Here is a 26,878-nt window from a genome sequence, read left to right on the forward strand (position 1 = left end):
TTGTTGGGGTCTGACTGTGCTTTCCCAAATCTCTCATTGTATTTTCCATTGTGGTCAACCTTTATCTTACTTTTTTGGGACTATGTTACCTACTGTCCATTGTCTGTCTTTCTGCTACTACCCTCCCTTTGTTGACAGATTACTTTGGATTACAGCCTTTCTACTGATTCTTCTCTTTCCATGATAATAGATTAGGTTGCAGTGAGTACATGGAGTCTCCTTGCAGATTTGTGAGAGCAAGTGCAGAGCCAGTATTGTGTATGCAGGCAGTAGCCTACATCTCCTGCACAAGAGTCCTGTTGTTCCTCGAGCCGCTAAAGCTGTGATAGATAACAGCCTTTAGTTTCTCACTTATGGAAAAATACAGTTCTGTATACCTGCTCTGTCACTTTAGTGAAACAATGTTATTCCTATCTAATGCTATCACTGATTAATGCTATTTAACTATGTATCATTGCTAGGTCACTTTACTATTAACCTCTGATTATAATACTCTGCTCTGCCTCAGATCATATTATTGCATTATAAACAGTGTTACTACATTTAAAGGGATAGTAAAGTCTAAATTAAACTTTCATGATTCAGATAGGGCTTGTAATTTTAAACAACTTTCCATTTTACTTTTATCATCAAGTTTGCTTTGTTCCTTTTGTATTCTTAGTTGAAAGCTAAACCTAGGTAGGCTCATATGCTAATTTCTAAGCCCTTGGAGGCCACCTTTTACTTGAATGCATTTGACAGTTTTTTGCACATGTAGTTATTTAAGAGTTAGCACTAATTGCCTGAAATGCAAGTCTGTCAAGAGATCTGAGATAAGGAGGCAGTCAGCAGAAGCTTAGATACAAGGTAATTATAGAGGTAAAAAAAAGTATATTTATTTTAAAGTGTTGGTCATGCAAAACTGGGGAATGGTAAATAAAGGGATTATCTATCTTTTTAAACAATAACTTTTTTGGTGTTTACTATCCATTTAATAGAGACTGCTGGATTATATGCTCTCAAGAATCCTTTATAAACATTCTGCTGTGGGCACTATATTATGACTCCTCTCATTGCATTATAACTTCTAAACCAGTAAATTATACCGTAATTGCTTTATTATTCTAACTGAACAATCCCTGCCCTCTCACTGCATAATAATTACTTCAGCAATGGTTTATGATTATATACCATGCCTGCTGCATGCAATTATTGTTTAAATGTTATTGTATTTATTTATATATTCATTGGTACTATTAATATTGCTTATCTTCTTACCTTCAGAGAGGCCCCCAAAAAATTATATTGCAAGGTATGATGCAAGCGGCCAAAGACCAAGCAGGGGGACATTAGAATTCTGGAAGTTGTAAGCCCCACTGACTCCCTTATCACTTACTATAGACAATGAATACAAGATAAGGGAATGGGGGGGCGGAGTCTGGCCGCGCTGGAAGATGGCCACGCATTAGAAGGGCTCCAGCTCCATTAACTGACAAAACAGCACTATATGGCATAAATTCCAGTTATAAATACCTGTGAACGGGCTAGATTATCTCCCCTTCATTACACCACTAATTCCCAGCAACAGAACGTTGTACAAGGAGAGCAAAGGAATATAGCATCAACACAGCACGAACAAGAGGCCTGCCTGAGCGCCGGAATCTCAGACCAGTGTCAGCGCCACAGCAGCGGGTATACCTACTCAAATCAGCAGCGGTAGTGATAAGAGCTGCGAGACTGTCTGGATCCTGTTCCACTTTTAACGCCTGACCGCGGCTCAATAATACAAGCCTCAGAAGCGGAACACTGAGCAGATCCTTGTCTACACACGGCACCCCGCCTGCGGTCCTCATAGACGCCATCTTTAGCTGCGGCCTCAGTCTTGCTGCTGGGGGGATTCATATACCGCAGGAAAAACGTCTCTCAGGGGCAGCACATAAAAGTCGAAGGTAAGGAGGAGAGGGCAGTTATCGCTAAATCTTAGAATAAGAGTCCTGCACCATAAGAGCCTTCTAAGACATACCTTCTATAATAGCTTGCAGTGACGTTGCCAAAGTGAGTTGCGGGGTTTTGGTGGCCTGTCCCCAAATCTGACATCAAGTTAACCTATTACCCCCTGCCACCAATTAACAACTAAAAGGAGTAGGGAGGCACTCCACAGAGAGTTGTTTTAAAAGCTATAAAATACCTGCAGGGGATGCCTAACAAGAGGCAAAGCAGGGCTGACAAAGCGCTAAATATAAAACCCCTGTCACAATTTTTGAAGCCAGCTGCCACAAGTAAATCAGCAGGTAGAACAGAAATGGCGACTTCACCAACCCCCTCAACAATTTCAGATGCTGCCTCTGCATTATACCTGACAAAAGAGGATATTGTTCACTTGTCCTCTAAGGAGGACCTTAAAGACGTTATGCATGAGATCAAATCATTATTTGGGGACCTTAGAAGAGACATAGCAGCACTGGACACTAGAATTTTAAAAATTGAATCTAATGTTAGCAAAGTTTCAACTTCTGTAAAACAGAACACAACTGAGCTGCAACACCACACTGAAAACCTGCAATTCCTAAACGACAAGATTGAAGACCTTGACAACAGAGGTCGCAGGAATAACCTGCGCATACGTGGGGTCTCAGAAACAGTCCCACAGCAGGGGATTGAGGAATATCTACAGGCCTTATTTAGAATTGTTAAAGGGAACCCCTCTGCTCCAGAGATACCACTAGAAAGAGCCCACCGAGCACTTAGACCCAGGCCCCCTAGCAAGGCACCGCCAAGGGACATAATTGTAAAGTTTCTCAGCTTTAAGGATAAAGAAGGGATCATGCAAGGGGCAAGGTGCAAACATCCCATCACCCATGCCGGAGAAGAGATTCAAATCTTTACCGACCTCTCACCAGTTACCCTTCAGAAACTGAGAGAATTAAGCCACATAACATCTGAACTCAGGTCACATAAGATTCAATATCGCTGGGGGTTTCCTGTCTCCATCATAGCAAACAATAACAATAAAACTGTGATCTTTAGGCCTGGATCAGATGAAAAAGAATTTTTTGAAAATCTGTCCCTACAGCCACCGCCAATGCAGAATCCAAACACAGCCACTGGGACACCTTCATCCCAGTCTTCCTTGGGATAGTTGCTGAACACGGGGAACCACTGGTAATGTACTGCATGTAAAAAATTGATAATAAAGTGCCTCCTGAACTTTCTTCCTTGCAATGACTGTTGACCCACCAGGGAAGAACACCCACTTAGTGGGTCTTAATGTGGACTATAGACATGTTAATTAATACTTGATAATTGTTTGTCACCTTGCTTGTTGTGATTTAAATAGATTAAGTCAAGGCTAAGTTTATACGCTTAGTGCCTACACATATAATTTTAGGGTTAGGACGATTAAAGCTGTCTAACCTCAGATTACTATTACTAGCCTGTCTGGAAGCTTCTTGTTGACTGGGAACACAATGCTTTATCTTTAGGATAACTAGTCAGCTATCACAGGGAAGAGAGAAGCACTGATCTGGCATAAATATCATCATATTTTACATAAACCACACAATGTAAGAGGGGGGAAATTGCAGAAAGTAGGCCCTAACCACAATAGGATGCTTTATAAAGCAATAATTCTTACATAAAGTTAGACGCCAACTGTGTAGCTTTCAGAGACAATACTCCTTCCCAACTCCAGATAGGCCGCATTTTGGCTGCTTAACAGCTACAGCCTCTTAGCAGGCCCGTTTCATAGGTTTTGTTACAATTTTATACGCCAATACTCACTGCACTTCAATGAAGTAATTGAAGAGCCAAAGATTTTCTTTTCATAACTTACGTCAGTTATGGGGCTTTTCCCCTTGTTATTGTAATTTATTTACTGTAATTGTATTCAATTCTGATTGAAAATTTGCATTCTCTACATTTGTCGGTATAAGAATGTTTTGTACATAACATTTGCAAATTAAACCGCTACTTCTATTGCTTTCCCTCTTCCGTTTTACCTAGACTCCCCTTCTTTTTCTCCAACTTTCTAAAACACCTTCTCCCCTTACCACTCACCGCTCTACCTTACCCTATTTTTTTTTTTTATTTTTATATATATAATGCAGCCCAAAGTTAGTAGATTTCAAGACCACGGCATCAATATCACCACAATTAATGCGAAGGGCCTTAATAACCCAGGCAAGCGCTCTATTGCTTTCTGGGAGCTGGCAAAACTGCATAGCCAAATCATTCTCGTTCAAGAGACCCACTTTCAGAGGGGTAAAGAACCGAAATGGCATCATCCAATATACCCAACGGCCCTGTTTGCCTCGGGGGCGAGCAAAAAAGGGGGGGTAGGTATCATTTTTCACAAGTCAGTCCCCTTTCAACTAACTCAAATAGAGAAGGACCCAGATGGAAGATATATAATAGCCATAGGCACACTGTATGGACACTATATCACTCTGGCATCAGTTTACTCCCCTAGCCTCTCCCAAGGAAATTTTATTAAAAGAGTTACAAACCTTCTCTTGGAGCATTCCAGGGGAATTACCTTTCTGGCAGGAGATTTCAATCTGGTAGCTAATCCAGCTTTAGACACCTCAAGGGGTGTGACCTGCACACCTTCCTCCACAATACATCAGGTAAACTCCTCTCTTAGAGAGTTGGCTTTACATGACACATGGAGAATCTTACATCCCAGCTCGAGGGATTACTCCTTTTATTCCATCCCTCATAACAGCTACTCGAGGCTAGATTATGTATATACAGATGCCAATGGTCTTTCAATCACACAAAAATGTGATATTGGACATATCACATGGTCAGACCATGCCCCAGTCACATGCCTGGTTCACTGGCCTGACATACCGGTTACAGACTTCACGTGGAAACTTGACGCCACTTTACTAGACGACCCATTAATACTCGAGGACACACGTAAGACACTCAAGGAATATTTTGATTTAAACACTTCTCCATCCACCTCAGCTATGATGCTGTGGGAAGCTCACAAAAGCGTAATACGGGGAACTCTCATTAGGCATAAAGCTATACTGAATAAGCGCTACCGTGTAAAATACACTGAACTACTCACCGCACTACAATCACTAGAAACCTCACATAAGACAGACCCATTAAACACAGAGGTAAAAAATAAACTACTCACCACTAAGTTGGAGCTAAATAAATACTTAGAAGAAAGGCGCCAAAAGAAAGCACTTTCCATGAGACAGTATTATTACGAGGGAGGAAATAAACCTGGTAGGATTTTGGCTAGATCTATTAAAAAAAGACAATTACAATCATTTATCCACTCCATCAAAACTAAAGAAGGCCACCGCCTCTACAGTAGCTCACAGATTGCGTCTGCGTTTCATAAATATTATCACTCCCTTTACAACATTAAAGAAAACCTAGAGCCCCGGGACGCGGGGCCTCCCCAATCCCGAGAGTCTCAAAAAATTGACTCATATCTTAATAACGTCGACTTGCCACTGCTAACCAAGGAAACCTCGGAATATCTAGACTCTCCACTCACTAAAGAAGAACTAATCTTAGCTATTAAAAACTCCCCGTCAGGTAAGAGCCCAGGCCTTGATGGATTCACAATATCTTATTATAAAAAGTTTACTGAAGAGGTTACAGGACCCCTCTTACGAATGTTCAATAACCTCAGAGAGAACCCACAATTATCCAAGATTCTTCTAGAAGCCCACATAACTGTTATACCTAAGCCTGGTAAGATACCAGAAACACCTGAAAACTTTAGACCCATATCTCTCATTAACACAGACATGAAGCTGCTGGCCAAAATTTTGGCAACTCGCCTCAACAGATACCTCCCAGAATTGATATCTAATGACCAGGTGGGCTTTGTCCCAGGGCGGGAGGCTAAAGATAATACCACCAAAGTTATACAGCTAATCTCCCACGCAAGAGTTACAAAAACCCCTATGGTTTTGTTTTCCACGGACGCGGAGAAGGCCTTCGACAGGGTCGGATGGCCTTTTCTGCGTCGGGTTATGGAAAAAATGGGATTTGGAGATACCTTTTTGAACACAGTGTTTGCCCTCTATTCAAACCCCAATGCGAGGATTAGGGTGAATGGAACCCTATCTGAAACTTTCCCCATAACTAATGGAACCAGACAGGGCTGTCCCTTGTCCCCGCTTTTATTTGCTCTATCAATAGAGGCTCTGGCCCAAAAAGTTAGGCAGAACCATAACATCACAGGGATAAAAATTGATCACACTGAGTATAAACAGGCATTATATGCCGATGACGTCCTCTACACTCTGGTTTCTAAACAGCCGGGCCGTGGCCCAGTACCGGGCCGGGATAGCCCTGCTGGTGGGCCCTGACCTGTCATGCCCCCACTGCACACTCTTACCCCACTGCACACAAGGGGCAGACTGAGACCAATCAAGGCCCCAGGAAAACTGTCTCACACTGACCCAAATGTATTCAAATTTATGCAAAAGAACATGGTAACCTCCCTGCCCTAACCCCAACAGGCCCATCAACCTCCATAGCCAGGACCCCCAACATTAAGGGCCAAAGAAAGGGCCCCCAACCTCCAGGGCCAGACCTCACACTCCATGTCCCTCACAGCAACAGACCCTCGGCAGGACCCCCACACTCCAGGGCCCCCACTAAACCCACATTGAACTGCTTAGTTACTGATAGGGCAAATCCCTGCTGCTTACTATATATATATATATATATATATATATATATATATATATATATATATAAAACTACCGGGCCCTGGACATGTCCAGCTAAACTTTACCGGGCCTTGAGGTCACTTTGGTTGAGAACCACTACTCTACACCATTACGAACGTTGAAACATCCCTCCCTGAGCTACTAACTGAGCTGAAGACATATGGAGAAGCATCTAACTTTCTCCTTAACTTAAGTAAATCAGAATTATTAAACATTAACGCTTGCCCCAAACTCTTACATTCTCTACAAAAAACATACAACATCAAACTCGCCAAAGATAAATTAAAATATTTGGGGATACATCTCACCTCTGATCCTGCAAACCTTTTTAAACATAACTATGAAACCCTTAAGCACAACATCTTGACAGATCTCTCCTCCTGGTCTAATAAGCCCCTCTCATGGTTGGGTAGGGTAGGGGTTATTAAAATGAATGTCCTTCCAAGGATCTTATATATTTTTCAAACAGTACCAATTGCCCTCTCACCTGGGTACCTAAACCAACTCCAAAAGATGATTGAACAGTACGTGTGGGCGAACACTAGACCTCGTCTGCCCAGACGCAATATGTACTTGACGAGAGAGAGGGGAGGACTGGGACTTCCTGACTTACAGACATACAGAAACGCTACCATACTACAGAGGATAGTCGCCTGGGCACATAACACAGACCAAAAGGCTTGGATTCACTTAGACAGGCAAATTCTCAGACTAAACAACGTAGGCACACTGGCTTGGGTCCCATCCAATAAGAGACCTAAGTCTGTTCGGGAATACCACCTGTTTACAGAGACTTTTAGGGTGTGGGATAGCATCCTAGCTACTACTTCACATATATCCACAAGGCATTCCCCTCTTACACCAGTTGTAGAGAACCCTGACCTCCCCTACCACAGCTTAAGTTACCGTAGGACCAAACCATATGCCCTTAGGGCGGGGTCGATAAAGGGAATAACAGAAAATGGGAACATTTTGCCCCAGGACAGACTGAGAGAAATTCATGCAGACATTTTCCATCAATGGATACACTATAATCAACTAATTCATTACATAAAATCTCATAAAAATAAACAAGATCTGGGGAGAAACTTAACATCATTTGAGACCTTGTGCACCGCAGTATGTGAACCCAAACATCTGATCTCACTAATCTATGGGATTTTGCTCGTTCCCGAGGCAGACACGCTTCCCACATATACCAATCAATGGCATAGGGAACTCGATTCAGTATATGACCATAGAGATTGGATGAAGGCGCTGCGCCTCATCAAAAAATCTTTGGTATCGGCATACGTTCAAGAGTCCCACTTTAAGCTTTTAGGCAGATGGTACCTCACCCCCGTGAGGCTAAACAAAATATTCCACACGCTCAGCCCCACCTGCTGGAGGGGATGTGGTGAGGAAGGCTCTCTGCTCCACATATGGTGGCACTGCCCAAATCTAAGAGACTTTTGGCCAAAGGTGACAGAAGAGATGACTTCTATCCTTAATGTTACTGTCCCAGACTCACCAGAAATACTCTTATACTTGAATTTACCTAAAGCACAAAGTGAAGCTCACCTAGCACTTATGTTTGGTGATGATATCTGGGGCTAAGATGCTAATACCTAGACAATGGAAGTCAAGGGTCATTCCCACAATTGAGGAATGGCGAACACAGGTGGAGGGGACTCTCCTCATGGAGAGATTCCACTACCTGAAAACACACAAATTGGAAATTCATGAGTTGATGCTGGCCTTGTGGCACAAAACAATTTAATTAATTACTAATTGTTTTTTTTTTTTTTTTTTCTTCTCAGTTACTGTTTTCCCCTATCTTTCCTCCCCCCCTTTCTCCTCCCCCCCCCCTTTCTCCTTCCCCCCCTTTCTCCCCTCTACTTACTCACTCTTGTGCAGTTAGATTTTCTAATATCGGATATTGAATATTCACACTTGTAAAGAGAAATACATTTTTCAGTTACCGTCCTCAGAGGAGTTCTGCGGGACGAAATCAAGGAAATTTTTTGATGTAGAAGATAGTTTGGTTCTAATACTTGTAGCAAAGAATATTGATACATCGGAATGTAACCATACTCATAATCTTTATTTGTATTATGTTTTTCTTACATCAATAAAGCTTTTTGGAAAAAAAAAAAAAAAATAAGGGAATGGGGACATGGTGAAGGGGCTCCTTAATATTCTTGTTCCCATGGGCCCCATAGGTTGTCAATCCACCACTGAACACCAGTGACAAAAGGTAGAAGAGCACAAGTAGTATACAGGGAAAAAAAAAAAAAAGACAGAGATCTTCAGCCTCTATGGTTGACACCATTTTATTTGCCCATAATGCCATGCACACATGCCTGACCTCTCAGAAATGACCTCATCTGACCAAGGTATCAAGTAACACTGGAGTAAAGCCTTAGCACAGTTAAAAAAAGAGATAACAGAGTAGGAAGGATCCCAGGAAACACTTACCTGTTTAATGTGGCATTTTGGGAAGTGATAAGTTCTTCTAATCTCACTGGTGAATATTATCCAGTGAGAGCAAAAATATCTGGTTAATGTATTACAAATGAAAAAAGTCCTTATTGTAATGGCTTTACTAGTTTTTTTTTTTTTTCTTCAATGTATTTGTATAATTTTCTTTATGTTTAGCATAAACTAATTTGCTTTACTAAAAGAAAAAACAGATATTAGTCCTTTAATAGATTTATGATATATACAGTTTTCAGCAATGTACTTTTTTTTTTCTTGTGCAAGAGCAAAAGGTAGCTTCAGCTGCACTTCCATGATAGTCGTGGGGCTTTGTACCAAACTGCCTGTTCACTAGGAGCTGAGTAATAGCTCTCTGACGTGTGAGTACTCATCCTTCTGATATACCTGTTATGTGCCTAACAGACTTCACTATTTTATTCTCTATTCCTTGAGAGGTTCCGTGAAAATCATTAGAGACCTTATTCCTGTGTTACGCCTTCTCCTATTGAAGGTTCTTTGGGACAACAACTTTCTTGGACATTAATACATATCCTTATTGTTCTAACCATGATAACATTTAAAATAATCATTTACATACAGTTGTATAATGTACAATATGTAATTTTCTTATGTTACACTTCTGGGAGCATGTTTTAATTGCTGTAATGGTGTGATTATGAATCAGTATAAAACTAACCATTGTAAAAGGAGGGGTTACTTGTAGATGGAATCAATATTTAATTGAAATACACATGATTCTAATTTTTATATGATATACTTTATTTGTGGGTTTATTATGCTTTTCCAGCTACTTTTGGTGCACCAAGAGAGAGAATATAATCAGATAATACAGTAGGTAAGTATGAGACAGGGATATAGAACAGCTTGGCGTCCCATCCAGCAGCGTATCTTGTCCACGGATAAACAGCAGTCAGGGCATGTTCCATACAGTTAGTGACCATGTGTAACTTAGGTACAGCAGATCGACTTAACCTTTGTAGGGCTTTAACAGCTGTTTAGAATAAATGAAATCAAGTAAAAAAAACTATTTTAACTTTGAGCACATCAATAATATGAAACATTAGTTTTGTTTACTGTAACAGATATGATATTATAAAAAGAAGCACAGGGCACCACCAGAATGTCTCTGCAATTTATCTTTGTATAGTTACCTATAATTTTTAAATTGAATACAAATGCTACTTTAATTAGATGTATTTCTATCATACTGGATGTTTACTTACCTTTGGAGCAGGGAAGTATTTGCTATTTGGGGTAATAGTTAGGAAGTTTGTCATGTATGCCCCTCTCTAGACTCCAGAAGCTATTAGTGCAATTTTATTTATGTGCGTGTAAGAAGGAAGATGCAAAGATCAGCACAACATGAGTATTAAATCACTGCTCTGCATGAGGCTAAGAGAACAAGATTTAGCACCATATTACAAGTAGCTGATAAAAGAAGTAAATATTTTACTGCTATATATGTGGCACAAAAAAGGCTATTAGGTTAGTTAAATACTTCTTTGGAAGTGACTGAGAAAACACCTCTATTAGGTTAAACATAAGGGATATTTATTGCTGTTTGGTGGAATTGAGTTCATAATTGCCCAGTTGTGATAAATATATATAAGGCAAATAGATTGCAAAACACACAAAAAAAGCATATAGATTTCTGTGTGTTCAGGGCAACTTAAAAACTAAAATAAGCCTCTTGGGCAGAATGACAGAGTACACTTTTCATAGCCTATATACTTTTGAACTAACTAGATATAATAGGTAAGTCTACTCACATTGCTGGTAATACTGTTCTCCATAGCTTTTCTTGATCTCAGGAGGAAGATTATTCCACAGCCTCTCCAAGTGCTTAAAATGAGGTTCATACAAACCCATTGAAGTTCTGAAAGCACCTGGTTCTATAATGGACACTTTTACCCCAAAATTACACATTTCTCTTCTGTAGCAGAGAAGATGAAAATATTTAATTATAAAAGCAACAACTTCAAAAATAGGTTTATAGAATTTTAAAATCATTGATGAAAAAATATTTGCAAGTTATTAAAAAGGTAGCTCTTGGTGGTAGCTTAGCATGCATGATGTATATGGGCAGTATACAACACTAGAAAAGAAAGTTGTAAGTATAAAACACACAAATTACTTCATTAAGTAGAAAAAAAACAAAATAATATGGAACATCCTTGATTTCACAAAATTGTTTTCTTTCTCTCTCTCTATTATCTTTTATTTGCAATACACCCACAATCTGCAGTGCTCTATTGGGAATACAAAATACTAATACTAATCCCTGTTGGGTAATTCATCAGAATAGTAATGCTTCCTATGGCTTTTTACAGGTAATTTTACATTTTTCCAAACTAGTCCAAAACTTGGGTTACTGATATTCAAGTCCCTTCACTTTGCATAGAGATAATTATACTGCTGAATTGCAATCAATCGAAAATACTTTTAAAGTATATTCTTAGGGGCCGAATGATCAAATGTCTGTCGGACCTAATCCGACAGTGAGGATCAGGTCCGACAGACATCACTGAATGCTGAGAGCAATACGCTCTCCGTATTCAGCATTGCATCAGCAGCTCACAAGAGCTGCTGGTGCTACGCCGCCCCCTGCAGACTCGCTGCCAATCGGCCGCCAGCAGGGAGGTGTCAATCAACCTAATCGTACTCGATCGTGTTGAATTGTGGCAATTCCTGTTCGCCTCATCAGACCGCTGCTCCATAACTTGTGTTTCTGGCGAGTCTGAAGACTCGCCAGAAACACGGGCCTACAAGCTCCATTCGGAGCTTGATAAATGGGCCTCTTATTCTGTAAATAGCCAATAGCTAGCTAGTTAGGTATATTACAACTTGCATCCCATGTCTACTGTATATTAGACAGGCTAGTCTGTTTGCAATATTGTCTCACACCTGAAGTTGGGGTATGCTGTTACCTGCCACAAAATGCTGGGACATCATTATTCTGCATATTATCACTCTGTTTATCAAACATTTTAATCCCATGCTCACATGAGCTGCAAAATATAAAATACAATTTTTAAAATTACACTGCAATTTACTACTGGGCCAAGATGAGGCAAATTTATTGTGCAATCAGCCGATTTTTGTTCTCAAACTTCACTATATTATCTGAACATTAGGCCATTTGGTTCTGTGATCTCTCATTTGAAGCTGGAGTTTCCAGTTACAGGCCAGGGTCATGTTTTGAGCTAACATAATACTAAGGTCCAGTCGGCAGATTAGGGGTTAATACTTGAAGTTAGGTGGCGGCGACGTTGGGGAGGGCAGATTAGGGGTTAATACTATTTATTATAGTGTTTGTGAGGCGGGAGTGCGGCGGTTTAGGGGTTATTACATTTATTTTAGTGGCGGCGAGGTCCGGTCGGCATATTAGGGGTTAATAAGTGTAGTTAGGTAGCGGTGACGTTGGGGGGGGACAGATTATGGGTTAATAAATATTATGTAGGTGTCGGCGATGTTAGGGGCAGCAGATTAGGGGTACATAGGGATAATGTAAGTGGCGGCGGTGTCCGGAGCGGCAGATTAGGGGTTAATTGTGTAATGCAGGTGTCAGCGATAGCGGGGGCGGAAGATTAGGGGTTAATAAGTGTAAGGTTAGGGGTGTTTAGACTCGGGGTTCATGTTAGGGTGTTAGGTGCAGACTTAGAGAGTGTTTCACCATAGGAAACAATGGGGCTGCGTTAGGAGCTGAACGCTGCTTTTTTGCAGGTGTTAGTTTTTTTTTCAGCCCAAAATGCCCCATTGTTTCCTATGGGGGAATCGTGCACGTTTTTTCAGCTAGCCGCTACCGTAAGCAATGCTGGTATTGAGAGTTGAAGTGGCGGTAAATATGCCTTTACGCTCCCTTTTTGGAGCCTAACGCAGCCCTTTAGAGAACTCTAAATACCAGCATTGTTTAGAAGCAGCGCTAGAAAAGAAAAAAAAAAAAAAAGACGCGTAGCTAACGCACCCCTTTGGCCGCAAAACTCTAAATATAGGCTAATATTAGGCTAAAAGTGTCACAGATATCCACCTGAAACAGATGTAATCGAGTCAATACCTGTATGGATTGTAGAGATTTTCTTAATGTACATCTGTTTCCTTTATTTTTTTGCCACCTCTGATACCAAAGTGACTTTTGTAATTTCTCTGCTAAATCGAAAGGCATTGGCACAGATCTCTCCATTTTTGGAACAAGATAATCCTCTTCTTAAAGGCAAAAACAGGTTTCTTTCTTCTCTGCAGTTCATCAACAGCTGAATGCACTCTTCTCGACAATTATTCAGGGTAACAGAACGGTAGCACTATATGCAGTGTATTTGCACAGTAGCAGTTGAGACCAATTGGAACACTGAGCACTGTTTTTATAAAAGTTCTCTCAGACCGTGTAAAAGATGAGCTTCTATTTAAAGATCTGCCAGCATCCTTTAAAGAGCTTATCGACTTGTGTGTCCTTTTTTATTTCTGTTTCAATGAAAACCAACATGAGCAGGAGAGGCCTAGCAGGGCATCTCATTCCAATATCCATCTGGCACCTCATTTTTTCTGCTTCTTCCTGGACCTGTGTTTACTGTCCAGCCAGTACCAGAAGTACTTATGGAGGTTATCAATCTCCAACTGCCTAAAGCTGAAACGTTTAGAAGGTGCTCCTTTGGCCTCTGCCTATATTGTGGCCTTGAGAGTCACTTACTTTCTACTTGTTCCACTCGTCCAGTAAAAAGGGAGAGTCTAACCTGATTGAGGAACATATTGTGCTTTTTCTCATTGCAACAGCTGCAAGTCCATTCAACCTGGGTTTCCCTGGTTAGTTAGGGTTGCCAAGTGTCCGTTATTAGACCGGACTGTCTGGTATTTCAGGTTACTGCCCGGTTATATTATTTCCAAAAAAACGGACATAGGTAGCTAAGATTCTTTTTGAATTTTTTTTACTTTTTTTTTTTTTTTTTACTTCCCTGGCCATCCGCTGGAGTTCAGGACTCATCTGGCTATACCCTACCAACCAAACTGACCTACCCAGTAACCCAGGCCCCCCCAGCCCGTGTCAATTAAGTTCCACCTCCAGCACCAAGTTCTAGCCCTAGTCTCAGCTGTAGCGGCTGCAGGCTGCAGTATGAGAACTCCACGCTTACATACTGATGTGCCTGTGCCGAGCGACAAGACTGACGGACGTACGTGATGTCACGACTGCAAGAAGACCCGCGGGATGTGCTGTCTACACATGCTGTCTGTTGTGTGGGGTGTTTCCACGGGTGGTACACGGAATCTGGAGTGCAGAGCAGATCAGAGACAGGCAGATGTGAAAAGAGAGGTGTCTTTCCTCAGAGGTACACCAGGATTTTATATATATTTCATAAAACAAAGACATAACCATTCCTAATACTCAGATTGTAAGGACTCTTCATGTCAGGATATATCAGTCCACCTTATCACTTACACTACCTGTTTTTTCAACTTGTAATACCACCTTAACTTTCAATTCCAACCCCCCTACTCTATTTTACCTGTGCTCTGACGTCAGACAGGTGCTTAGTTATCGAGTTACAGTTGCTGAGCCTGTGAATTGCTCGCTATCTTGTGAATTATACATTCGGATTATTCCTCACTTTCTACTCCAATTATCTTTGTGGTGTCTCATTACTCTGAATTGAGTTCCTCAGTTTGTCTGAACTTAAGCCTGTCTGCTCGTATTTCATTTGACTTAGCTACTCAGCATATCGGACTACATTTACCCTCTGTGAGATCCGTTATCAAGATACAGCCAGCTTGGTTGTTTGTTTACAAGCGCTTCTGGTGACGTCACCCGCGCTGCTCTGGAGTTCCGTTCACCTCCGCTGTCACTCAATCCACAGCTGACTGTTCCCACAGCAGATGGAGTCACTTCAGAGCAACACAGGAGAATCACTCTGCTCAGTTGTAACTAGTTCTTAACAGCTGATCCCTATCACAGCTCACGGAGTCGTATCAATTCACACTGTAACAGTGGTAAGATGTTGTTTGTTACTGCTGCTATTTGGAACTCTCCTTGATACATTTGTTTGCTGGAACTGTTTGTGACATATTAACTGTTCCCTATCCGGTCTGGTTACATCAGCTAAACAAAAACTATATGAGATTGCTTCAGGTTTTCATACCTGCACCTCTCACATTGTTCTGCATAATTAATTCACTTCATGCCGTTAAAGCTCATCTTCCCATAAAATAAGCGTGGCACATTCATTTAAGATCTGCAGTTGAAGATCCACTATATCAAAATACATACTGTTGCATTCGTGAATCATTATACTTCATGATACAGAGAAATACTAGGGTCACTTATTCTAATATATAAACCCACAAAAACACAAGTGTCACTCAATGCTTCAAATTAAACACAGTAGAGACATTCCAATAACTCTAGAAAACTTCAGCAGCAAGACTTTCTTCCAATACAGCAAATAGAAGTTCTAGAATATAGAAGCAAAATGATATTGGGCATTTTATGCAGAAAACCACAATAGACACACTTTCTATTATATACACCAACAGCAAATACCCTTCATAAAACAAAAATACTCTGGTACCATCTGTGTAATAATACTGAGAGGAACATATAGTATTTAATGCAGAGATATACAAGGGAGCTTCCCCTATAGAGGCACTAGGCATAATTACTAGTCCTAATGTATGGACACATCCCCAATCCGAACAGAGAGACTGCAGTTACACTTATATCTTAAAGTATGATGAGGGGCAAATATCCCTCAAATAGAGATGCTGGAGTCACAACCCCTCTTTATCTAAAGCAGTGATTGCTATACAGGATGGCTAACAAACTAGTAGATTACAGCACCTGGTAGTGTTAGAGTAAATGAGGTGATGTGTAAAGCTCAGTGTGTCATTTCATTTAAAATAACAGATATACAAGACAGTGGTGTCACAGAGCAAAACACATTAACTTACACTCCTCTGAAGAGAGACACTAGGGATGCATGCCCCTCTGACCATGGATACATTCCTAATACAGATAAGTATCCAGAATACATAACTATACTAATACAGAGTGCATGCCCCTCTGACCATGGATTCATTCCTAATACAGATAAGTATCCAGAATACATAACTATACTAATACAGAGTGCATGCCCCTCTGACCATGGATACATTCCTAATACAGATAAGTATCCAGAAAACCTTTTTTCCCCATATAGTTGCACAAGGAATATGCTCTCTAAAACAGAAATATTAGGATACGTACCGCTTCTGATAGACTTCAGGTACTTATTCTAGGACATACACTATCTCTCAACATAATGCATGCCTTTCTAAATACAGAGGTATCCGTGTTGGTTGTGCAAAATTGGGGAATTGGTAATAAAGGGATTATCTATCTTTTTAAACAATAAATATTCTGGAGAAGACTGTCCCTTTAAGTAATAAAACATTCTTTTTTATTGAACTTTGGTTTTCCAGACAAATATAAGATAAGGAAGCAAGTTTGTGTACACAAAGTGAAAACATAATGAGATCTGATATTAACTGCAAGCTCAACTCATTTTAATAGGTTTTGGTTTAAAAGCACAAAGTCAGCTAATTCATATACACAAATAAACCTGATAATGCAAATTGTCATACATTTTGTACTCAGCTGGTATAAGATTATATATATATATATATATATATATATATATATATATATATATACACACACATACACACACATACATAGAGTATATACCTTTTTCAGTAAATTTCAACGCAAACTAATCCCCCCCCCCCACACACACAGTTTTTTTCTTGGGTGTTCAGTATTTTTGTGGAGGACACCTGGCAACCCTATGGCTAGTACAACAGCACATTCCCTCTATTAAATAGGCTACTAGTGATTTTACATCCTAGAGTGCTTTTTGTGTACAAACTTGTGCATGTTGCCCTGTTGTTCCATGTCCTCAGCATGTAGCCACTACTTACTGTACTCAAGGAGTATATAGAGTATGCTGATGTATTTCATTAAAAAAAAAATCCTGTTTCAGTGACTGGCTCAACCAGCTAAGAGGATAGCAATTCTCTAAGACTGCCTGTATTGCACCAGGAAATGTTCTGAGTACTATGGGTTAGATTTATCAAAGCTGAGTCATACAGGGGCACGTATACGCACCCCTGTACGCCTCAGCTCGCCTGTGGCAAGCGAAATTACCCGCAGGTAATCAACATTGCACACAAGCGCAATTTTGCGCTCGTGTGCAATCCCGCCCCCTGCCCGCGCACAGCCAATAATGGCAGTCGCTGGGCTTTGGTAAATCGAGCCCTATGAGGTACCTTATTTTATTTTATGATATTGTATTTACCTTTTCTTTCCTTCTCCTTTTAGGAAGCTACAAGCCATTATATTTATTTTTGCATCATTTAAATAATGGTGAGTGTACAAATTAGGCAAAAACCTCTACAAGTTAAATAAAAAGGTGGGTAATTGTGTACCTCATTTGCATATCATTTCCCAGATTCCAGTACAAAAACTGGTAGCTCATGTTTACTGTGGGGGATGTGGAGATGGGCTATACAATGATTTATTCAGTGCAACATTTGAGGAACAGGTTTTTACTACATTAAACTGATTACAGTTTCTAAAAGTTTTATAAAGTATTAATCTGGATTTCGTGTTCTATGCAGTTATGTAAGAGACACCAATTTGAAGCAGGACTCACCTCAAACTGTCTGAGAAAGCCTCGACTCCAAACTTAGAAATACAATATCCTCCACCAACAATAGACAATCTTCCTCCAATACTAGCAACATTAACAATGCGCCCATGGGCTTTCCTGATGAGTGGCAGCAGATTTAATGTTACGTCGATTGTTCCAAGTACGTTCACGTTTAGCGTTTTAGCAAAATCCTCTTTAGTTTGCCACTCATTTGGCCCCAGTCCAAAGCCAAATGCAGCATTATTTACCAAGCCCCAGAGTCCTGCAACATATTAAAATATAAAATGTAAAGGTCTTTTTATGCTATTATTTGTAAATTCTTGCAAAAATCATTCTTTTCATTTGCATCCAGCTTCTGACAAATAAAATCACAAATATTGCTGTATTCTTTGCATTTATTTGAAAACGTAAAACACAAACATTCGGTTTAGAAAGGCTTTTAAAATTTAAATATTACAATACTCAATAACAATCCATTAGTGTCCTAGGTAGTTACTGGATTCCTGGGCCAGGCAATTAGTAAATAATTTTCCCTTTTGTTCTTGACAATCCTGACATAATTAAGAATCAAAGCAACTTATTTTTCTGGTCCTGTTGCTGGCTTATAACAGCAGTAACAGAAGCACTAGCTACAACTTTATTTACCCTATGGGTGAATATAGGATAAAATTAAAGGGGTTTTTTTTTTGGGGGGGGGTTAAGAGGTTTATTTAGTATTTTAATTAGTGTTGGCAAAGTGGGTGTACAGCGATTTAGGGGTTAATAGGTTTAGTGTCTGCGATGTCGGGGGAACTGCGGTTAAGGGATTAATAGGTTTATTTAGTGTTTTAGTTAGTATTGGCGATGTCGGAGAACTAAGGTTTAGGGGTTAATAGCTTTAGTGTCGGCAATGTCGGGGGAACCGCGGTTTAGGGGTTATTAGGTTTAGTTAGTGTCGGCGATGTGAGGGGTGGCGGTTTAGGAGTTAATAGGTTTAGTTAGTGTTGGCGATGTAGGGGGATGACGGTTTAGGGGTTAATAGCTTTATTTAGTGTCAGCGATGTGGGTGGCAGCGGCAGTTTTAGATCATTTTGATTCGGCAATCAGCAGCATATTAGTTATGTTAAGTTAAATCGTTTTTTTGGATCCATTCTATATTCATCTGCATTATTCTATTCTAAACTTTAGAATAGAATAATGAATAAAGAATGGATCCGATACAATGAACGGATCCGAATAAAACTATTTTAACTTAACATAACTAATTTGCTGAAACAAAATGATTTATTTAACGAATGAAAATGAAACAAAACTAATTTGTTTGCGTGGCACATGTCTAATTTTAGTGGAGCTGAATGCACCACTCACTGCATTTATAAGGGTCAAGCATATCTCTATGTTATTCTGCAAATATGAGGGGCAAAGTTATGGCAAGTTTTTCCAGCGAGATATTAGTTTCACAAATACGTTTTCTTGAATTCAAGCCAATATTTTGGTCAAGCAGAATTAGGTTTTGTTTACAGTAATATCTATATGCTCAAAATAAAAAATGCACACATCCCAATGATAATATTTTTGCTCCCAGGGTATCAGTTGGTGTTGACACAGGCAGAGGGGGCTGTGGTTAAAGCAAAAGCACTAATCATTAAAGCCAATTTCTTAATAAGTATCTATCTCCATGGAAGAAGATATAATATGGGGTTTCATAGAATTGATGTTGTATACCTTTAAGAAGCTAATATTTTATCAAGTCAAATTGCATATTGAAGTTGTTGAACTAAAACATGGCATTTAATTATTTCTTGAATAATCAAAAGAAAATCCAGACCGACCCAATTCTTAACTTAAAATCACAGATTAAAACATACTAAACTGACACATTAAACCTGGCTATCTGATGCGTTTTGGCAGAGAGCCGTAATCATAGATGAATGACCAAGTAAACTCGTATTGATCACTAGTACTGTGTTTTATATTTAATTAGCTCATGAAAAATGTAACACTTTTAGGCCTATGACATGTTGCTGTGCTAATTATGTAATTCATTAAATCATGAGCATTTGGTTTGTGTTTGATGAGGTGATATGGGACACTCATTTACTATTTTTTTTTTCCCTTTCTCCTTGTTACTATACTAGAGGGCAGTGGGGCTTCGGCTCTGGGCAGGGTAGGGAGAGGCATCATTTTGGTTGACCATGCTGCATGTCCTGATATTTACATACTTAACAGATTTATTTTTGCCCCTGTACTTTCTCCACCTAAAATTGCAATATGGCTACAATATAATCCAGCCAATATTAAAATGTATATAAATCCTTTTTTGTATGTTAGGTGACCCATAACTAAAGGCTGAGTGATCGGCATCTGTTCAGCCAAGCTGCCAATGTTCTTTAACCTTTCAATCATTATATGTCAAAACCATCAATATAATTGCATTGTTGTGTCCCTGTCACAGGTTGTCTACCATTCCCTAAAATCAGTTCAGCATTGATACATAAAGGTGATCTTACCTTTATCTCCAACAATACTAGAGACCCACTCTGCAACAGACTTTACTCTTTGACTGTCATTAATATCCAGGATCACAGTCTGCAGTCTGCTGGATGTCTCCTTCTTCAGCTCCTCAGCACCTTTCTCAGTCAGACAAGTTGCCAGCACCCGCAGTCCACGGCGATCCAGCTGTTTTGCTGCTAAGTTCCCAAAGCCAGAGTCACATCCTGTGATCAGCACATATTTATCTGAGAGATTCTCTAGTATCTGACTTTGTCTGTACCATCTGTACACCAGGATCAGAATAGACAGAAGTAATAACAGAAGGAGCCACATGTCTGAGGCAGCAGGTTTTTTTTTCTGTAATGGAATAATGTATATTACTAGCTAAAATTTATATGGATTAAGATATTCTAATTCTCATCATCTAAGGCACCTACAGTAGATATTCCATTTGCCTCAGTGTAAGACTGTGACAGAACAGCTAATCACTAATATCCATTTGTATAATAAGAGGATTGTTGATTAGTATTTTCTTGTCCCATAACTATATGGACTTGGAGCCCAATTCTCAAAAACATTCCAGCATGTATAGAAATGATATCTAACAAAAAGGACTGAACCTTAAAGTCCCACAGATATGTTATGCCTCCAATAGAAATAAATAAACCTCTCTGGGATGGTGAATCTCACAAGTGTAAGTTAACACCCGAGCACCTGACATTCTTATAAATCTTCAGTTTACAACAAATACAAATTAAACTTAAATGGTGTAACTACAGAGTAACTTGTATTTGCTTATAGTTTAGGATACTTTACTATTAGCTAAATAAGTGCCTTGAGAATTTTAAGCAAACTTCACCATCATGTAATTAGTGAGATAGATCAGTGACACCTACAAGTTTAAAGTTCTTAGAGAATATAATAATGGTACATAGAAACAATACAGAATGCAATTTGTAAAAGACACACAGAAATATAATCCTAATTTGTTAAAATTACACATAAATATTCAATGCACAATCAGAATTTGTAAAACATTGCTGTGTTCAAAATCTTAATGCATGAAAATAAAAAAAAGAAGTATTTGTAAAAGTAATGAAAGTACAAAATCTAAATTATATGCAACTACACTCTGCATTAGGTTTGTTTATAAAAGAAAAATAGAATCAATATGGTTTCCAAGAAAAGTAGTTTAGAAAAAAAATTCAGACATACTGACTCAGAAGAGGATAGAAGAGGATAGGGGAAAATGGAGAACACAAACAAAAATGACAAAAAGTACATCAGAAAAGCTAAAGCTCATGCAGAAGAAAAAAAATAGCACAATCAGTAAAAATTGATGACAAAACCTTCTTTAGATATATCAGTGAATAGCGAAAAAAACTAAGGGATAGTTAGTAAGATGTAAGACTGGTGATGATGATAGAGTAGTGGAAGAAGATAAACAAAAGCAAACTGTTTAAATGATTACTTTTTTTAGTTTTCACAATGGAATGTAAAAAAAAATTACATTCTGTTAAGGGAGGTTACTGTAAGTGATAATAGTACTTCTCTTTTTACAGAGGAAGAGGTTTTAATAGCTTTATCAACAATAAAAGGTAAAAAAAAAAGTCTGTGGGTCCAAATAATATTTTTGCCAATGGCTGTAAAGAAACGTCAAGCTACTCCAATAGCTGATTTATGTAATCAATCAGTCACTGTAATAGGAATTGTTCTGGATGACTAGAAGATTGATACAAATGGTAGTAGGGAAGACTCTGGTAATTATTGGCCAGACAGTTTGACCTCAATTGCAGGGAAATGAATGGAAACTATGCAAACTATTTTAAAGGAAAAACTTGTGTCTTTCTTGTATTATCATTATATATTTGTATAGTGCTGCATAATTCCGTACCTTCTGACAAACAACTTAGTAGACAATAAACAGCATGGTTTCACTGCTGGAAGATCATGCAACTAAATTAATAGACCAGCGAGAAGCCTTAGATGTAGCAAACACAACAAACTAATTCACAAAATGTATTGCTTTGAAGTAGATGCCAAGGTTGTAAAGTGGGTAGAATGCTGCTTAAGGATAGAAGGCAGAGGGTTTCAATTACTGGAGTAAATTCAAATGAGGGGACATTTACAAGTGGTGTTCCTCAAGGGTCAATTCTTGGGCCTATTGTCTTCAACATGTTCACCAGTGATATTGGTAGTGGGCTTCAGGGAAAGGTGTGCTTGGTTTGCTGATGATACAAAACATTATAACAGTGTTAATGTCCAAGGAGGGGTGAATCAAATGAGCAGTGATATAAAAAAACTAGAATGACTGGGCAAATAAATCGGATCTAAAATGTAATATTACCAAAAGCAAAAATATTCATTTAGGATCCAAAAACCAGTTACACTTGCAATGGTACATTACTGACTGCAGCTAAACAGGAATGGGACTTGGGAATTATTATTTCAGCTGATTTAAAAAAGTTGTTAACAATGTAAACAGTGCAGCTAGTAAGGCCAGTTGAATATTTGGCTGCATTGGGAGAGGTATTAGCAGCAGAAATAGCAAGGTTCTTATGCCCCTTTACAGATTACTAGCTAGGCCTCATGTTGAATATTATGTACAGTTTTGAAGACCATATCTCCACTACAGAAGGCTATAAATAAACTAGAAACCATCCAAAGGAGGGCTACTAAAATGATACATGGTCACAATCTTAAGTTAGAGGGTAGCAGGTTCATGAGAAATCTGAGGTAGAAGTTTTTTACAAAAAGGGTAGCGTACTCATGGAATAAACTTTCAGTGGATGTGATAAAAACAAGGACTGTAAAATAATTAAAACATATCTAAGAAGTCAGTAAGTTACTTCAGGAAAATATAACAGTTGCAAGGTTTTCCTGCTTTTGGCGTAAAATGCCTCTAAAAATGTTTTGCTAGTTTTACTTCCTGAAAGAGTATGGATAAATTTACCTGAGCTTGCAACATACCTGTATTGCTATTGATATGAAAAACCTTTTAAATTAAGATCCCAATATGAAAAATGCTTTTAAAACATTTATTTTTTTATTGCAGTAAGGAGCAGAGTTAGATCTGTGCCCCAGGGCATAGATTGGGGAGGGCACTCCTATTTCAACTGTGTCTTTTCTGGTTGGCTGTAATAAGCAGAATATAGGAACTGCTTCAATGTGACTATGCTTCCCCTTTGGTTAGTCTGCACCGGAGGATATGGAATTTTTGACTATCTGTACAAATATTTTTCTGTATAGCAACACTGTGGTAGCCATCTTGGAAACTATGCCACCATATTGTAAAGGTAAATCCATACTCTTTCCTTAAAATGTGAGACCTGTAGCAATGCCACTACCGATAACAGGGCCAGATGGGCCCCCTAGAGGTAGGCTGACCATATTGCCGCTTTAAAAAGGGACACATATGAAAAATACATATGTCAGGGCTGTTTTCAGGGCTGTTTAAAGAAATGGTTTTGCATAAGAACCCTCACATATGTATTTTTCATATGTGTTCCTTCTTAAAGCGGCAATATGGTCAGCCTACCTAGAGGCGTAGGCCCAGTCTCAAGTGAGACCCCTACTGTTACGCCCTTGATGCAGTGATTAAATGCTTAGAAATGCTATGTGTACTTCTATGAAAATGTGTTATATATATTATCATGGTTCAGACATATCATTCAATTTTAAAAACAACTTTCCATATTTACTGTACTTATAATATCACATTTGCTTTTTCCTCTTGGTATCCTTTGTTGAAGAGTAAATCTAGATAGGCTGATAGGGGCACATGAGCAGGCACATGTCTTTAGCAGTCTATGCCACAGGGATTTGGAACTATGTATAACATTGCTATAAAGAATATTACAAACACTGCTGCCAAATGGGTAAAGACACGTTCACGCTCCTTAAAGAGACATTAAACCCACATTTTTTTCTTTCATGATTCAGATAGAGAATACATTTTTTTTTTTAAATTTCCAATTTACTTCTATTATCAAATTTATTTCATTCTCATGTAATTCTTCGTGATACTTAGGTAGGTAGCGTGTACATGCCTGAAGCACTACATGACAGGAAATAGTGCTACCATATAGTGCACCTGCTAATGTATAACATTGTTGCAAAACTGCTGCTATATAGTGCTGCAGACACGTGCACACTCTTGAGCTTACATTTCAGCTTTTCAACAAAGGATAACAAGAAAATGAAGACAATCTGATAATAGAAGTAAATTAGAAAGTTGTTTAAAATTGTATGTTCTTTCTAAATCACGTAGGAAAAAAAAAATGGGTTTTATGTCCCATTAACTCACCTAGGATTACTCTTTAAGGAAAGATACCAAGAGAATTAGGCACAACTGATAACATAAGTTAATTGAAAAATTGTTTAAAAATTTCTTGATCTATCCAATACATTCAAGTTTAATTTTGACTTTACTGTCCCTTTAAGATGTATTAATAATTAAATGTAAACAAGCTTGATTTCATTATGATTAGTTTGTGTTTTACATATCTAAACCACAGCTGCTTTATGCATGAAATGATTAAATGAAAGCAGTTTCTTTTGAATTATGAAACCCAAATATAGTTCTGAACAGAACTTGTCTATGGTATAGAAGCTCCCAGGCTTATAAGGAAGATTCACACATTCCTAATAGTTTTAATGTGCCATTAAGGATGTGTCTTCATAACTACAGATGAATAAATCCACCCAGGATAGATAAAGAATGGTTGATCTATCCTTTATAAATGTATTATATTGCACACTTAGGTGTTATGTTTTATAAGCTTAAATGATTTATTAACCACATATTTCTCACTCAGTTCTATATAAGTACCGTTTTTTTAAGAAACAGGCTGCATAATGCATATTGCTAAAGTCAATTTATTTTCCTTTTTGAAGAAGATTTGTAAAATACAATGACTTTTTCATAGGCAAAACACATTGGCTTTGCCTCTGCATTAATGTTTCATTATTTAATTAGTAGGGCGTTACCCCTCTATGTTTTACTGAGTGCTCACACATTGGTTCCTGGAGACATCTATGTATATTAGCCAGTTTCACACTGGTCAAACTTTGTATGTTTCTATAAATCTAATACTACAAAATGCATCATTGTATCAAATGTATCCCCCATAAATTTAAAAATCCTAAATTTTCAGAGACTTTCAAAAAAATACATTATACATTTTTCTTTTTTTTAAATACATAAAAGATGCGGCTGCTTTTTACCATAACAATTCTGTGCTCATAAAATTCCAGTAGGGACAATAATTTATGTATTGAGACAACAAGGTATAAAAACAGTGCAAAGGTTCAACAGACTTAGGAATTATTTAGCAAATATGGTGTCAGATGTTATTTAACACGTTCACCAACAATTGTATTGTGATATAATTATTCCTACTTCTACACCAGTAAAACATTTCATTCAGCTTACATACTCTCTAGTTTGGCAATACAACACAGGTGTCTGATTAATTTGGCTCTCAATGTAAGTCTCCTCATTAATAAATCTATATGCATAAGTAAAAATTGTTGTATAAAATCACTCACCTTTTTTAAGAATGGACTATACAGAAATGTGCCACTGGCAACGTGGCTTTCTGTTTAGGAATAAATAGATGCACACAGAGCAGTTGTGCTGCTAGAATAGACTGACACACTGAAGTGCAGAATGATGCATCCCCCTTATGGTTGGAGGGAAAGGAAATGATGAAATCAGAGATCAAAACAAGTTTTTTATTGATGGAAAGTCAGATTCATCTGGATGAATCGGTTCATTTCGGACAATTCGTTTAAAAGAACCGGTTCATGAACCGATTCATCAGTTCACTTCTCAAGCTGCTGACACAGCAGTCATGTGGTGCACATGACACTTAGGCAGTGTTTGACACACAAAGCAGCGCTCCTTTATCCACAAAACTCAAAAGCACAATTTTAAATATTTATGATAATTCATCAGCTGGTGTGCATGCCTGTCTGTGCAAGCTTTAACCATTTCCTAAGTATGTCTCCCCATAGTCCTTTCTGCTGAGCTCCACAGCAATATTTGAGGTTAATTTAGAGGCATAACAGAAGTCCTTAGGGTTAATTTATGGGGAGGAATATTTATGCAAGGGGCAGTAAGGGTTAAAGGCAGGGGTCTTTAAGGTTAATTTATAGTGAGGAGTATTTATTGTAAGGGTTAATTTAATGTGTGCAGTTAGGGGTAAAGGCAGGGGTCTTTAGGGTTAATTTATAGTGAGGAGTATTTATTGTAAGGGTTAATTTAATGTGTGCAGTTAGGGGTAAAGGCAGGGGTCTTTAGGGTTAATTTATAGTGAGGAGTATTTATTGTAAGGGTTAATTTAATGTGTGCAGTTAGGGGTAAAGGCAGGGGTCTTTAGGGTTAATTTATAGTGAGGAGTATTTTTTGTAAGGGGCAGTAAGGGTTAATTATTTATTTACTTTTTTTAATACTTTTTTTATTGAGGTTATGCAACAATACAAAAAACATCATACATTGATATGCGTGCAGCAGTAAATGCGCATTAGTCAATTGTGAATAAACATTTTCAAACATAAAAAGAC

At 38.5% G+C, this 26,878-nt stretch overlaps 1 protein-coding gene across 1 annotated transcript; it reads right to left on the reverse strand.

The window, feature by feature from the left end:
• Nucleotides 1-9,902: 9,902 nt before the first annotated feature.
• Nucleotides 9,903-25,967, reverse strand: LOC128654305 (retinol dehydrogenase 7-like). The gene is made up of 5 exons (XM_053708166.1): nt 25,862-25,967; nt 20,329-20,668; nt 17,843-18,101; nt 10,937-11,100; nt 9,903-10,158 (listed from the first exon to the last, which is right to left on the reverse strand). Exons 2-5 carry the CDS (start codon nt 20,642-20,644, stop codon nt 9,941-9,943), a joined length of 957 nt encoding a protein of 318 aa, XP_053564141.1. The 5' UTR covers nt 20,645-20,668; nt 25,862-25,967; the 3' UTR covers nt 9,903-9,940.
• Between the last annotated feature and the right edge of the window lie 911 nt (nt 25,968-26,878).

The sequence above is a fragment of the Bombina bombina genome, chromosome 3, assembly GCF_027579735.1.
Source record: "Bombina bombina isolate aBomBom1 chromosome 3, aBomBom1.pri, whole genome shotgun sequence".
NCBI lineage: Eukaryota > Metazoa > Chordata > Amphibia > Anura > Bombinatoridae > Bombina > Bombina bombina.